Here is an 11,576-nt window from a genome sequence, read left to right as displayed (position 1 = left end):
AATAGGTCACTTGACTGGTTTGCCAGCAGGATGATTAGGCCCATTGTAATGACCCTACTGCTAAAGCTGTGTTGCTAATTGTGGCATTGTGATGTGATGATCCCAACGCTATAAAGCCGTGATTGCGATTACGACGTAAACATCAGGACCGTAGGGACAGGACAAACTAGCATCGACTAATCATGAGATGCCGTGATTAGTAGTTGGGTCGGAGGCCCCACCCCGAGATCCACACGGGATATTTTAATTGGATCATCATCGTCGTTAGTCCGTCCTCATCCGTGTGCCATTAACGGTGGCCTCCATCGTCAAGCTGCCAACATCTACAGGACGAGACAGAGAGAGAGGTGGCCATGGAGGTGGAAGCGGCGCGTCGGAGCAAGCGGCCGCCGTGGAGTCGCACGGTGGCCGTGCAGGTGGCGCTCTGCGTCGCGATGTACGCGGCCTTCAGCCTCGGCGAGCCGCGCCTCCACCGGAATCGGGGCCGCGGCGGTGGCGGCGGCGTGGAGGCTTCGCTGGGTCGTGGCGGACGCGGCGGCGTCTCCTTCCTCAGCGTCGCCGGCGGCGCGCGGCCGGCCGCCGAGCAGGCCCGCCTCCTACGGCAGGTGCGCGCGTTCCCTCCCTTTCTCTCTCCACGTTGTGTTCGGTTGTCCTATTGCCTCTGCTCCACGCCGATTGCGATGTTGTTCGTCGCGATGGCATCATTTCCCGTCGTTTCGCGGCATCGTTTCCCGTCGTTTCGCGGTGTGCTGGATCCATCCGCGAAACCTCCATGAGAGAGAGGCTGCACTGCACGGAGACCAACCGCGCCGTGTTCGTAGTGCTATCGCCAGCTTGCCATTCGCGTACAATGTGGCGCGTCTGCTGCTACACCGCACGGGAATGTGTCTCTCACAGTCACACAGCAGAACTGGGCATTGCTGATGATCACTCTGATAACTTGCCTTTGACATTCAAACAGTAATTAATTGGCATATCTATTACTAGGCAAGATTAGTATTACGGATCAAATCTTTGGCTAACATATGGACGAGCTTTTCTGGGAGCCTGTGCTCTGTCATCAGACAACTGAGTTTCATTTGGCCATTTGGGAAGGGCTGTTTGGCCATTGAGGAAGATACTGTTGCGTGTATCTTTCTGTTGCGCCGATTTGCTTGGTGGAGAGAATTGATGAACAGGCTTTCTTCGCAGTTCTAACCTGTATCATGGCATACTTATTCTTGCACTCAGGTGGTGGCCATCGCATTTGCATTTGCAGATCTAGGACTGGCATACAATGTAGTACTACTACGTATCTTATTAGCTTTGACCAGACTTACTTTGGATGACGGCACATGCAGCATGTGTTCGTCCGCTCGTCAGATGTGCATGTGCCTCCTAACTCCTAAGCCTGATCTAAGCTCCGACCGGCAGAGAGTTCTGACTTCTATTCTTGTACTGCCTTGCCTCACGCTCGATTAATGATTGCCCAAAAAGCTATGGATCGTATCTGTTTTTCTACTAACCCGTTATTACCAACGTGTTGTGTTGGTATCAAAGGAAGTGACAGAAATTCCATGTGAACTGCATGATGCTGTTCATTGACAACAACGTTTTTCCCTTTTCTTGAAAAGAAAAAAAAATGAATAGCTGAAGAATTGTTCTAACAGCCTACTCTGCATTTGCTTTTCTAATCATACTGTTTTCTGTGAAGATGGAGAGCATAGCAAAGGCCTATAAAGTCAAGTTTGTGGTGGATGTTGCTCAGCTAGGGGAGGAAGACCCACTTTGGCAAAATGTAAGCAACTAACTTGTTCTGACAGTACACTAAGTAGTAATAGGTACAATGGAGTTTTGAGCTGGTCCAAGTAATTCAACCAAGGGTGTGTTTAGTTCACGCCAAAATTGGAAGTTTGATTGAAATTGGAATGATGTGACGGAAAAGTTGGAAGTTTATGTGTGTAGAAAAGTTTTGATGTGATGGAAAAGTTTAAAGTTTGAAGAAAAAGTTTGGAACTAAACTCGGCCCAAATGTTCTGAAGTTCCTTCTTTTTGTTTCTTTCAGGGTTCCCTGTACTTCCAGGCTCTGAAGATCCCCTGGTATGCTTGTTGTTTCCGCTTTCTTGCTAGCTTACTCGTCATTAATAAATTTAACAATGGCAGTATGGTTATATGGTTGCATTCTTATGGGTGTGTTCGGCACCCCATTTTCCCAACCGATCTCCCTCGTTTTCCGCGTGTACGCTTTTCAAACTGCTAAACGGTGTGTTTTTTGCAAAAAGTTTCTATACGAAAGTTGCTTAAAAAATCAAATTAATCCATTTAAAAAAATAGCTAATACTTAATTAATCACGCGCTAATGGACCGCTCCGTTTTCCGAGAGTACTGTTCCCGGATGGGAACTGGAAATGGCGAACACAGCCATATGCACATTACAACGTGTAAAACTTCATCTTTTTCAGGTATTCCACTACATCATCCCATGGGCAGATCATTGGTAATTTTCTGAAGAGAGTGATGATGCCATATGATCAAAGTCTAGAAATTATTGGTATGGACACAGGGTCTTTACAGGTATTATTTTTATTTCTCAACATTTTTTAGTTTCTTATGCTAGGCAGCCTTATCTGACAAACAATACTATTCACTAATTATGTTAGCATCAAGAGCAATAGTGGTTAACTGATTATTCTATCTTTTCTTAATGGCCTCTAATTTACATCCCCGATTGTAAGTCCAATGTACTAACTATTTCAACACCTCCTTGCAAACGCGCCTACTAGTTCTTTCCATTTTTCTAATATTCTTTACTAGCGTTGTTTTTATTCGTGTTTAGAACTTTGTAAATAACTTGGACACAATCTATACTCCTTTAAAAGAAGATAGTGGTGGTGGCAGTGAATCTGCTACCCCACCTACTCCCATTGTAAATTTTGCAAACTACCCTTTGAACTTCTTAATGTTAAGAAACAATCAAATCTAAATGTATAGCCATATATAAGATCAAATTAAGGTTACTATTATTCCCTATAGAAAAATGATGGGTAACATCATAACACTTCATGATAAATATATTTATTTTTATGTATTTTTGGCAATATAATGTATATTTTCCCGTAGCAAAGCATGGGCATTTAGCTATAAACAATATGACTGTAGTTATAAATTTGATTCTGTTCGTAACTGCATATGTTTTAGGAACCTATTCATGATGGGAAAATAAGAGCTTCTAGTAGGGAACAAATTAAATGGCTAGAGCAATCAATAGCGGCAACCAGCAGTAACTGGTGAGTGTTCACTACTGGTTATACAATTTTGTGTGTTATTGTTGAAGCTGTTTCTAACGGATCTGCAGCGTAAGTAAAATTTTCTGGAATGGAAATGCAAACTCCCAACATGCATATATACTATACAAATGAATTGTTTAGTAGCATACATAAGCGACATCATGTTTATATTGTGGTATTTTTATAGTATTAGAATGTTAGCCTTGACATCATGCTTCACACCTAGGATCTCTTAAGCATATATGCTGGTTTCAATGGGTCGTAACAGTAACAACAGTGTACTTTAAGACAGGAAAATAGTTGTTGGATATGATCCATTCTTTGTTTGTGCTGAGGCGCACACACTGGAAACAACAAAGTTGTATGAGCCTCTTCAGCGTATTTTTGCAAAATATGGAGTGGTAAGTGGTAACTCCCATTCCCTTCACTTTTTGCTGATGATCTTAGAGCTTCACATTGATGATATAGCATGTAATTGATTCCTATATGATACAGAATGCATATATTAGCACGGGAGGTCATTGTGGTTACTTCCGTCAAGACAATTCAATGCTGTATATTGGAAATCCCAGCCCTGATGACCTTACAAGCTCAGATGGTTTCCTCCTGCATATAGTCAACCTTCTTGAGATGGTGAGTTTGTGGCTTCATACTGACGCTTTCTCGTTTTCTTCTGTCTCGGGTATCAATTTGCATCAGAATTTCCATCCAACTTCTTTGGATATTTTGGCAGGAGTCCCTTTTGATAAATTTAGAAGGCAAGGTGGTTGAAAGATTTGTAGTAAATCATCATCGACTAGAAGCCTTGTAAATTGTATGCCTTCAAATTTCTAGCTCATGATCTCAGCATTCCTGGATTAAATCTTGCCAGTATATCACAAACCACACAGATTCGTATTGAATTGCATCCGATTTGTATTTGCTATCTCTTTAGGCGTTCAGATTCTGTAGCAAATTCAGTCTTTTTTCCGTCAATTGCAAATAATCCTTTTCAGAGTATTGGTTTATCACAGTTTTGTCTGGCTGGCACTACTGTATATCCTGGCTAATTATGTATTGCTTGGTATATATACAGCAATTAACTAATTATCATCAATCTATCCTTCTGCAGAACTGAGTATTCGAAATGCATCAGAAAAATGATCTAAAAACAATCCAGATCCAAGATATGCATAAACCTGCAGAAGCTGCCGCTTTGTTTTATCAACAAAAGCAACAGCGCAAAATTTTACTCTACCCTTCGAACAACTCCGATAGCTGGCGCTCCAGCTCCTCGACGGTGCGCGCGGCGGCGGGCGTCTCAGCCGCCTCGAGACACCGGCGGTACGCCGGCACGACGTGCTCCGACACGGTTCGCCGGAGCACGCGGCGGAGCACCGGGCTGGGCACCTTCCAGCATCTCTGCGCGCTGTAGGCGTTCTCCAGCGCCGAGTTGAACGCCGCCAGCGGGTCTCGCCGCCGCCGGAGCACGCTCACGGCGGCCGGCTTTGTCGCCGCGGCGGCGAGGCGAGACACGACGGGCGCCCACGACGCGTCGAGGTAGCTCTTGACGTAGCCCTCCATGCGCTCCTCCCGGGCGCGCGCCCATCCCGGCGGCAGGAACATGGCGAGGTCGGAGCGCACGGCGCGGCGCACGATGGCGTGCGTGTTGTTCAGCATGAACACCTGCCTCAGCCCCGGGAACGCGAGCTCGCCGGACTTCTCCTCGAGCACGGCCTCCAGGCGCGAGATCAGGTCGGCCACTAGGCCTCCCTCGCTGCCGGGCGCGAGAGCCGGCGTCGTCGCTGTCTCGCCGCCGTCGCCGCCGGCGAGGACGAGGTAGAGGGAGACGCGGTTGCGCAGCATGCAGCGGAAGTAGCCCATCCAGAACCCGACGCAGGGGTGCACCTCGCCGCCCTGCGGCATCCGCCACGGGTAGTGCGACCGTATGGACGCCGGGAGGCCGCGCACGCAGCGGCGGGCGGCGTCCACCAGCGCGGCGAGCGCCGCGTCGGCCGCGGCGGTGCTCCAGGAGAACATCCTCGCGAGGCCCGGGTACGCCTCCGACACCGGCACGTACACGTCGAGCGCCGCGAGCAGCGCCGACGGCGAGGCCCCGAGCGCCGCGACGGCCGTGGCCAGCCTCAGCATCGCGCCGGCGCTCGCGGACGCCAGCTCGCCGAGCGCGGCGAGCTGCGCCGCCGCGGTCTCATTGGCCGGGTTGCGCGCCTCCCGGTGCCGGAGGCGGAACACGCGGTCCATGGTGCTCAGCGCCTGCGCCCACACCCTCACCCTCCTTCCGACCTCCCGCCGCGGGAGCCGGCCGCCGCCGCCGCCGCCGCCGGCGTCCATCTCCAGCACCCAGCCGACGTCGAACCCGGCGAGCCACCGACCCAGCGCCTGGGCGCGCGGCGCGGCGGCGGGGGACGCGAAGGCCGGGAGGAGACGCGCCATGCGCTGCATGTGCACGTCGATGTCGGAGAGCACGGACAGCGACGTCGGAGAGATCGGGTGGAAGCCGACGCCGGCGAGCACCGGCACAGAGGCGGAGGTGGAGGGAAGCTCGCGCGCGTCCGGGAATAGCTCGTCGGCGGCGCTGCTGCTGCTGCAGCTGGATCCGTCGCTGTCGGACGGGCCGGAGACCGACGCCGGGCTGCTCCCGCCGCTGCTGGAACCGTCGCCGCCGACGACGTCGGAGACCTCGAAGCGCGCGTGCATGATGGCCATGGCGGCTGCCGGGCGGTGAGGTGACGTGAGCACGCACGTGAGTCGCGCGTGCTCAGGCGTTTACATGGAGCGGAAGTCTAGTAGCTGATTGGAAGTAGGGATCAAGTCACGGCGGCGGAAGAAAGAAGGATACGGTAGCGCGCGCGTCGTCGCCATCGCCGTCGCGCGCGCGGGGCAGCTACTTTCTTGAGCCATCTCAGGCTTTGACTCGTTCACTACGCGTCGTCCGTCTTGGCTTTCCTCGCATTGACGCGTTGTATATACTTACTTTGCAGATAATCCATGGATCACTCTAGCTGTGTCTCAGACACTCAGCCTCTCAGGATATTTTTTTTTTTAACAGTGAGAGGCGTACCTAGTAACGCCAACAGGGGTTTCTAGACACCGGACCGGTAAAATATTTTTACAGTTATAAACTCTTGTCTCCGTTCCAAAATATAAGGCTAGACTGTAGCCTGTAGCCTGTTTACTAGGTGGGTCAAGCCTATACAAGGAAGCTTATTTCTTCAATAGAGGCAATATCCATAGGTGGGTCCTATTCAATATCACTATTACAAAAATTATCTTTCGTGGTGGCTATTTTGGATTTTTGCTGGCGAAATTTGGAGCCGCCACGAAGCAAAGGCCAGTGAAGATCAAAATCTTCGCTACGGTTATTAACCGCTACTGATAATTCAATTTCGCTGGCAGTCGTCTTAAGCCAGCCGCCGGCTGTGTTAAATCGGCCGCCAGTGAAAATCTATTTTGAGCCTAAAAAGAAACACCCATGCAGCTGCACAACCGCCAGCGAAAATACCCATACAGCTGCCGATTGATTCATTAATTTCAAAATTCAAATCCGCATCTAGATTCGTTGCTCATTTCCAAATTCAAACACGAAATACACAAGACAAAATTTGCTACAAGACATCCAAAATACGTGTAATTAGCTGGAGGACACCGTAAAAACGTGTATTTGTTGTAGGACACCGTAAATACGATGACGCCGAGAGGGAGACGAGCGCCGGGCCACCGCCGCCGCACTTGAGCGCGCCGCTCATCGCCGAGCTGAGCACGTAGATGAGCGCCGATGGCCGGCAGCGCGCGGCGGCATGGCTGCATGTAAACCCCCCTCCTGATGGAGAACGTGGTCAGCACCGCAGCCGCGGATCGCCGCTCCGCCATCCGGACTGTCTGGGAAGAAGGAGAGGGAGAGGGAGAGGGGACTTCCATGTGGGGCCCACGTCGGAGTCATTTGAGCCAAGGGAAAACTTGTCTTTAATCATTGTTTCTCTCTCCTTTTCCTCTAAAAATAATAAAATAATGCTACGGGTGTCCAGTAGCCAATTATCAGTTTTTTACGATGCCCTACACCAAATACACGTTTTTACGGTGTCCTCCAGCTAATTACATGTTTTTTGATGTCCTGTAGCAAATTTTGCCAATGCAAAATCATCATTAGCACAGATCAAACATCATTTACACAGATCAAAACATGTGCATCATCTGGAACAACATGCCGAAAAAAAAGAAAAATTCAAATCTAACAGCACGTTCGGAGAGGAGGGAGCCGTGGGAGCACGGTCGACGGCGTCGAGGTCGGAGAGGAGGGATCCAGGCAGCACGGTCGACGGCGTCGACGACGGTGCCACCCTCCCTGTTGTCTGACGACGGTGGATCTGGCCTCCCCGCGGCCTGGCGACGGCGGATCCGGCCTTCCCTTGCACCCGAGCTCCGCCAGCGGCCGCGCCCGAGCTCTGCCCGCGCTAGCGCCAGAGAGCCGCCGCCCGCTCCCGAGCGCCGCCGCACCCGCGTCATAGCTCTGCCTGTGCCCGCGCCCGAGAGCCGCCGCCCACTCCCGAGCGCCGCCGCCTGCTCCCGAGCTCGCCGCCGCGTTCGCCGCGCACTCCGTGGAGGGAGAAAGGGTTGGAGGGAGAGAGGGAGTGGAGGCAGGAGGATGAGAGAGGGTTGGAGGGAGGAGGGAGTGGAGGATAAGGACGAGGCTGGTGTGGGGCCGTTGATTTTATAGCGTTAAATTTTATTTCGCTGACGGTGCTGTTACCTGCCGCCAACGAAAATCGGACGCCAGCGAAAACCTGATTTTTTATGATGGGCCTCTTAGCGCCGCCGCCAGCGAAAATAGAGCTATTTTTTATGGCGGGCCTCTTAGCGTGGCCACCAGCGAAAACCAATTTTCGCTGGCGGTCCGTAACCCCTCACCCCTCGTTATATTTGTAGTGGCGGTTTTTGCATATAACCGCCAGCGAAAATTATTGTGCAACACTATGAAAAACCGTTTTTTAGTGGCGTGTAAAGCTGCACAACCGAGAGGCCTCGACCTACACAACACGAGCTACGGCTCGAACCCTTGCCTTAGAGCGGGCGCCTCACGCAGGGGTGCACGGCGTGGGCAGGAGGTTCGAGCCTCCTCGCAGACGCTTGCTCTTAGCTGCTTTTTGACCTCGCGTCCAATGTGGGAGGCTAGAGGTAAGTGCCACTTCTTTCCGTTGGCCATAGCCTAAAAAGTTTTAGAGTTGGACACGGTTTTTAAGAAATTAGGTAAAATTAAATGGTGGAAGATTATGATTGGTTAATAAGTGGAGGTAGGTGAAGAAATCGAGTGGTGAAGGGTTGTGATTGATTAAGAAACGAATGTTGGTGGAGAAGTTTTTATATTTTGCGAAAATTCTAAAGGCTAAAAGCTACAATATTTTGGGACCGATAGAGTACATATTTATACCATGTAGGACACACTAACCAATTTAAATTGGATAAGACTACTGCATGGGTCAGCTAAGGAACCCTGATAATTTAGCATAAGGATCTCTCATAATTTTCGTTCTAGATACATCACGGGGAGTAAATAATTATCCTCAGAAGACCAGGATTACTTCTCGAATAGTTGATTTTTCTCATTTCTTGCATCGTCCATTCGATCAAATATCCATCAACCTCAACCTGGAAGACGTAAAGAGGTTGGAGAAAACAGAAACCATGAACGAAAGAGACAAACAAACAAAAAAAAAATGCTTCCACACAAATAACCGATAAGCTGACAGATCGCAACGAGGCACCATGTCCATGTGCTAGTGTTGGTAAGGTCTTGGAGTCAATAGTTTGTCGTGATGGATAGCATGATATTTTTACCAAAGCAAAGACAACAATCTTTGTAAGTTTTTTTTGGTACAAAAGAATATTTGTAAGTTTTGTAGAAAGCGCAGAGGATATGTCATCTGTCCCTGTCTAGGATACGATTTATGTGGTGTTTGAATCTCCTAAACATGAAGATGAAAATAAAGATTAAGTGTTTCATGCAAAACGAGGTGGTAATAACGTTTGATTAATTGAGTTTTAATTATTACAAACTTAAAAAATAAATTAATCTGATATTTTAGACCAACTTTTATATAGAAAGTTTTTGCACGAAACGCACCGTTTAGCAGTTTGAAAAACGTACCACGAATATCCAAGACTTTATCCACTCTTTGTAGTGGAAGTGAACAGGGCCTTAGGCTGTGTTCGGCAGCCTGTGTTCCCAGCTCTTCTTCCTCGTGTTCCGTGCGCATGTTTTCTAAACTATTAAACGATGTATTTTTTTACAAAAAGTTTTTATACGAAGGTTGCTTAAAAAATTATATAAATCCATTTTTAAAAAAAAGCTAATATGTAATTAATTACATGCTAATGGACCGTTCCGTGTGCATAATATTTATTCCCATCTCCTCCTGACGAACTCAGCCTTAGGTGTGTTTCATGCTCCCCTTATCATCTTCTATCTCTAGTTTTTATATTTTTTAATTATTAAATTGTGTGTTTTGTAAAGAAATTTATAGGAAAATTGTTGTAGAAAAAACATATTAGTTTATTTTTTTAAAAAAATAATACATAATTAATTATGCACTAGTCAGTCACCCTATTTCCTATGCACAATGTACCGTTTAGCAGTTTGAAAAACATGCACACATGCATGTTGTGCCACGTGTATAGTCATGACGTGTGAAACGGTTCCTAACACTTGAGGAAATCTAACTATTGCACGTACGGATCGTAATTCCACGAGCACCCATATAACTGAAATTCATCTCAGTTAATAGGAGATCGTATCTCGTTTCTTTTACACCTTGACATTTCTATCGCTGCTGGGCTACTGGCTGATTAAATATCATGAATACCGTTACATGTGTTCTCTGAACCGTTGGCAGTATTAAGAAAAATATTTTTTTAAAAAAATATTTCCTAATATATATTTTTCTATTTTGGCATGTATAAAATGGGTAAAACGCATCGAGGTGTTCTGTTAGAAAAAGCTCAGCTTTTTGCTGCTCTGCCATGTACATAGATTGCGCTCTCTTTTTGACAGATCACCATGAGGAAGGTGGAAGAAGCTAGAAAGTGGAGACTCTGTTGCTGCTACTTGTTGATCCTATTCCCTCTGGTAAGGAACAACTCTTGAATGGCTTTTCTAGATCTTGTAGCCTATCTGCCTTTTGATTTCATTTGTTTGTAGAAGCTAGGATATTCACATGCATATATATTGTTTACGATGTAGTATCCGCAAAAATACGCGGGAAATATTTTGGTCCGTGTGCGTATGTAGCCTTCTAGTCACTTCCTACCCACCCACACCCCATATCCGTAAAGACGTATAAATAACACTATTTTTGAATTCTTTGGAAATACTATAGTGAGTATATAACACTTTACACATTGAGAGATAGGATCCTGACATATTAAATGAAAAACTAACTAGTGTGATGATTTGTTTTTGACTTTTCTTTAAAGAGGGTAGGAGTGTTATCATTTACCAATCATCAGTCAACATCTTTTGATGTCCATGTGATTTTTTTCGTGTCGCTGTAGAGGACACTAGATCCGAATCGTTAATTACTATTAGCTAATACAGGGAAAATCTGAAGAATATTGAAATTATGCAGTTTATCCTCAATTTCATCTTCCTCATATGCAGGCCGTGAATGCAATATGTATGACAATCACAATAGTCACCTTCTGCTCCACTACGATGTACATGACAGAGGTGATGGCTTGATGAGTGAGGCCACCTTGTTGATGCACCTCACCAGCAAATGCAACCACTTCTTGAAGCAATTTGCTCAGTTTTCACCATTGCCAACACCTTGCACGTTGAGGGCAACATGGCTTCCTTTTCTCATGTACACCCTCCGTCCCAAAAAATCAACTTATAAGGACAAACATAGATAAATGGTTATTTAGATTCGTCCCTAGAAATTGTCTTTTTTTATGAAGAGAGAATGCACTTGTGATGATCTCTAACGTAATCTCGACGCCAAAAGACACATTAGGGTAATGTTAAGTAGGATATTGCAAAGTTTTGTTGTGTCTATGCTCAAGTTAAAAAATACATATACCAGTGGACACTTTGATGACACTATTATGGAGAAAGCTCATGCATGATACAAGAACAAGTTAAATGAGAAACATTTCACCTTAGAGAGAGTATATGTAGAGAGAGCTCAAGGATCAACCGGAGAGGCTCGATGAAATAGACATGTCTGTGAAGACATGGACTACCTGCACGTAGCATTATCAAAAAGGGGATGGCAAGAACAAGAGGACTAGGATTTCTGAGTCAGGAGCTTACACATC

General features: G+C 47.1%; 2 protein-coding genes across 2 annotated transcripts; one reads left to right on the top strand and one right to left on the bottom strand.

The window, feature by feature from the left end:
* The first annotated feature begins 97 nt into the window (after nucleotides 1-97).
* Nucleotides 98-4,265, top strand: LOC127776778 (uncharacterized). The gene is made up of 8 exons (XM_052303324.1): nucleotides 98-605; nucleotides 1,694-1,777; nucleotides 2,045-2,079; nucleotides 2,442-2,553; nucleotides 3,178-3,266; nucleotides 3,559-3,667; nucleotides 3,762-3,899; nucleotides 4,000-4,265. The coding sequence occupies exons 1-8, from the start codon at nucleotides 354-356 to the stop codon at nucleotides 4,075-4,077; spliced, it is 897 nt and encodes a 298-aa protein (XP_052159284.1). The 5' UTR covers nucleotides 98-353; the 3' UTR covers nucleotides 4,078-4,265.
* Nucleotides 4,266-4,366: 101 nt separating this feature from the next.
* LOC127776777 (exocyst complex component EXO70A1-like) lies at nucleotides 4,367-6,013 on the bottom strand. The gene has a single exon (XM_052303323.1). The coding sequence runs from the start codon at nucleotides 5,970-5,972 to the stop codon at nucleotides 4,500-4,502; it is 1,473 nt and encodes a 490-aa protein (XP_052159283.1). The 5' UTR covers nucleotides 5,973-6,013; the 3' UTR covers nucleotides 4,367-4,499.
* Nucleotides 6,014-11,576: the final 5,563 nt, after the last annotated feature.

Source organism: Oryza glaberrima, chromosome 6, assembly GCF_000147395.1.
Source record: "Oryza glaberrima chromosome 6, OglaRS2, whole genome shotgun sequence".
Classification (NCBI taxonomy): Eukaryota; Viridiplantae; Streptophyta; class Magnoliopsida; order Poales; family Poaceae; genus Oryza; species Oryza glaberrima.
Note: the sequence above shows the minus strand (reverse complement) of the source record. Positions and strands in the feature narration are given on the sequence as shown.

What these genes read in the sequence shown, in the direction of transcription:
- LOC127776777 (XM_052303323.1), bottom strand. Translation starts at nt 5,972, where the DNA reads ATGGCCATCATGCACGCGCGCTTCGAGGTCTCCGACGTCGTCGGCGGC.
- LOC127776778 (XM_052303324.1), top strand. Translation starts at nt 354, where the DNA reads ATGGAGGTGGAAGCGGCGCGTCGGAGCAAGCGGCCGCCGTGGAGTCGC. An exon ending in AAGACCCACTTTGGCAAAAT is followed by an intron (nt 1,778 to 2,044) that starts GTAAGCAACTAA and finishes TGTTTCTTTCAG; the next exon opens with GGTTCCCTGTACTTCCAGGC. An exon ending in GCGGCAACCAGCAGTAACTG is followed by an intron (nt 3,267 to 3,558) that starts GTGAGTGTTCAC and finishes ACTTTAAGACAG; the next exon opens with GAAAATAGTTGTTGGATATG.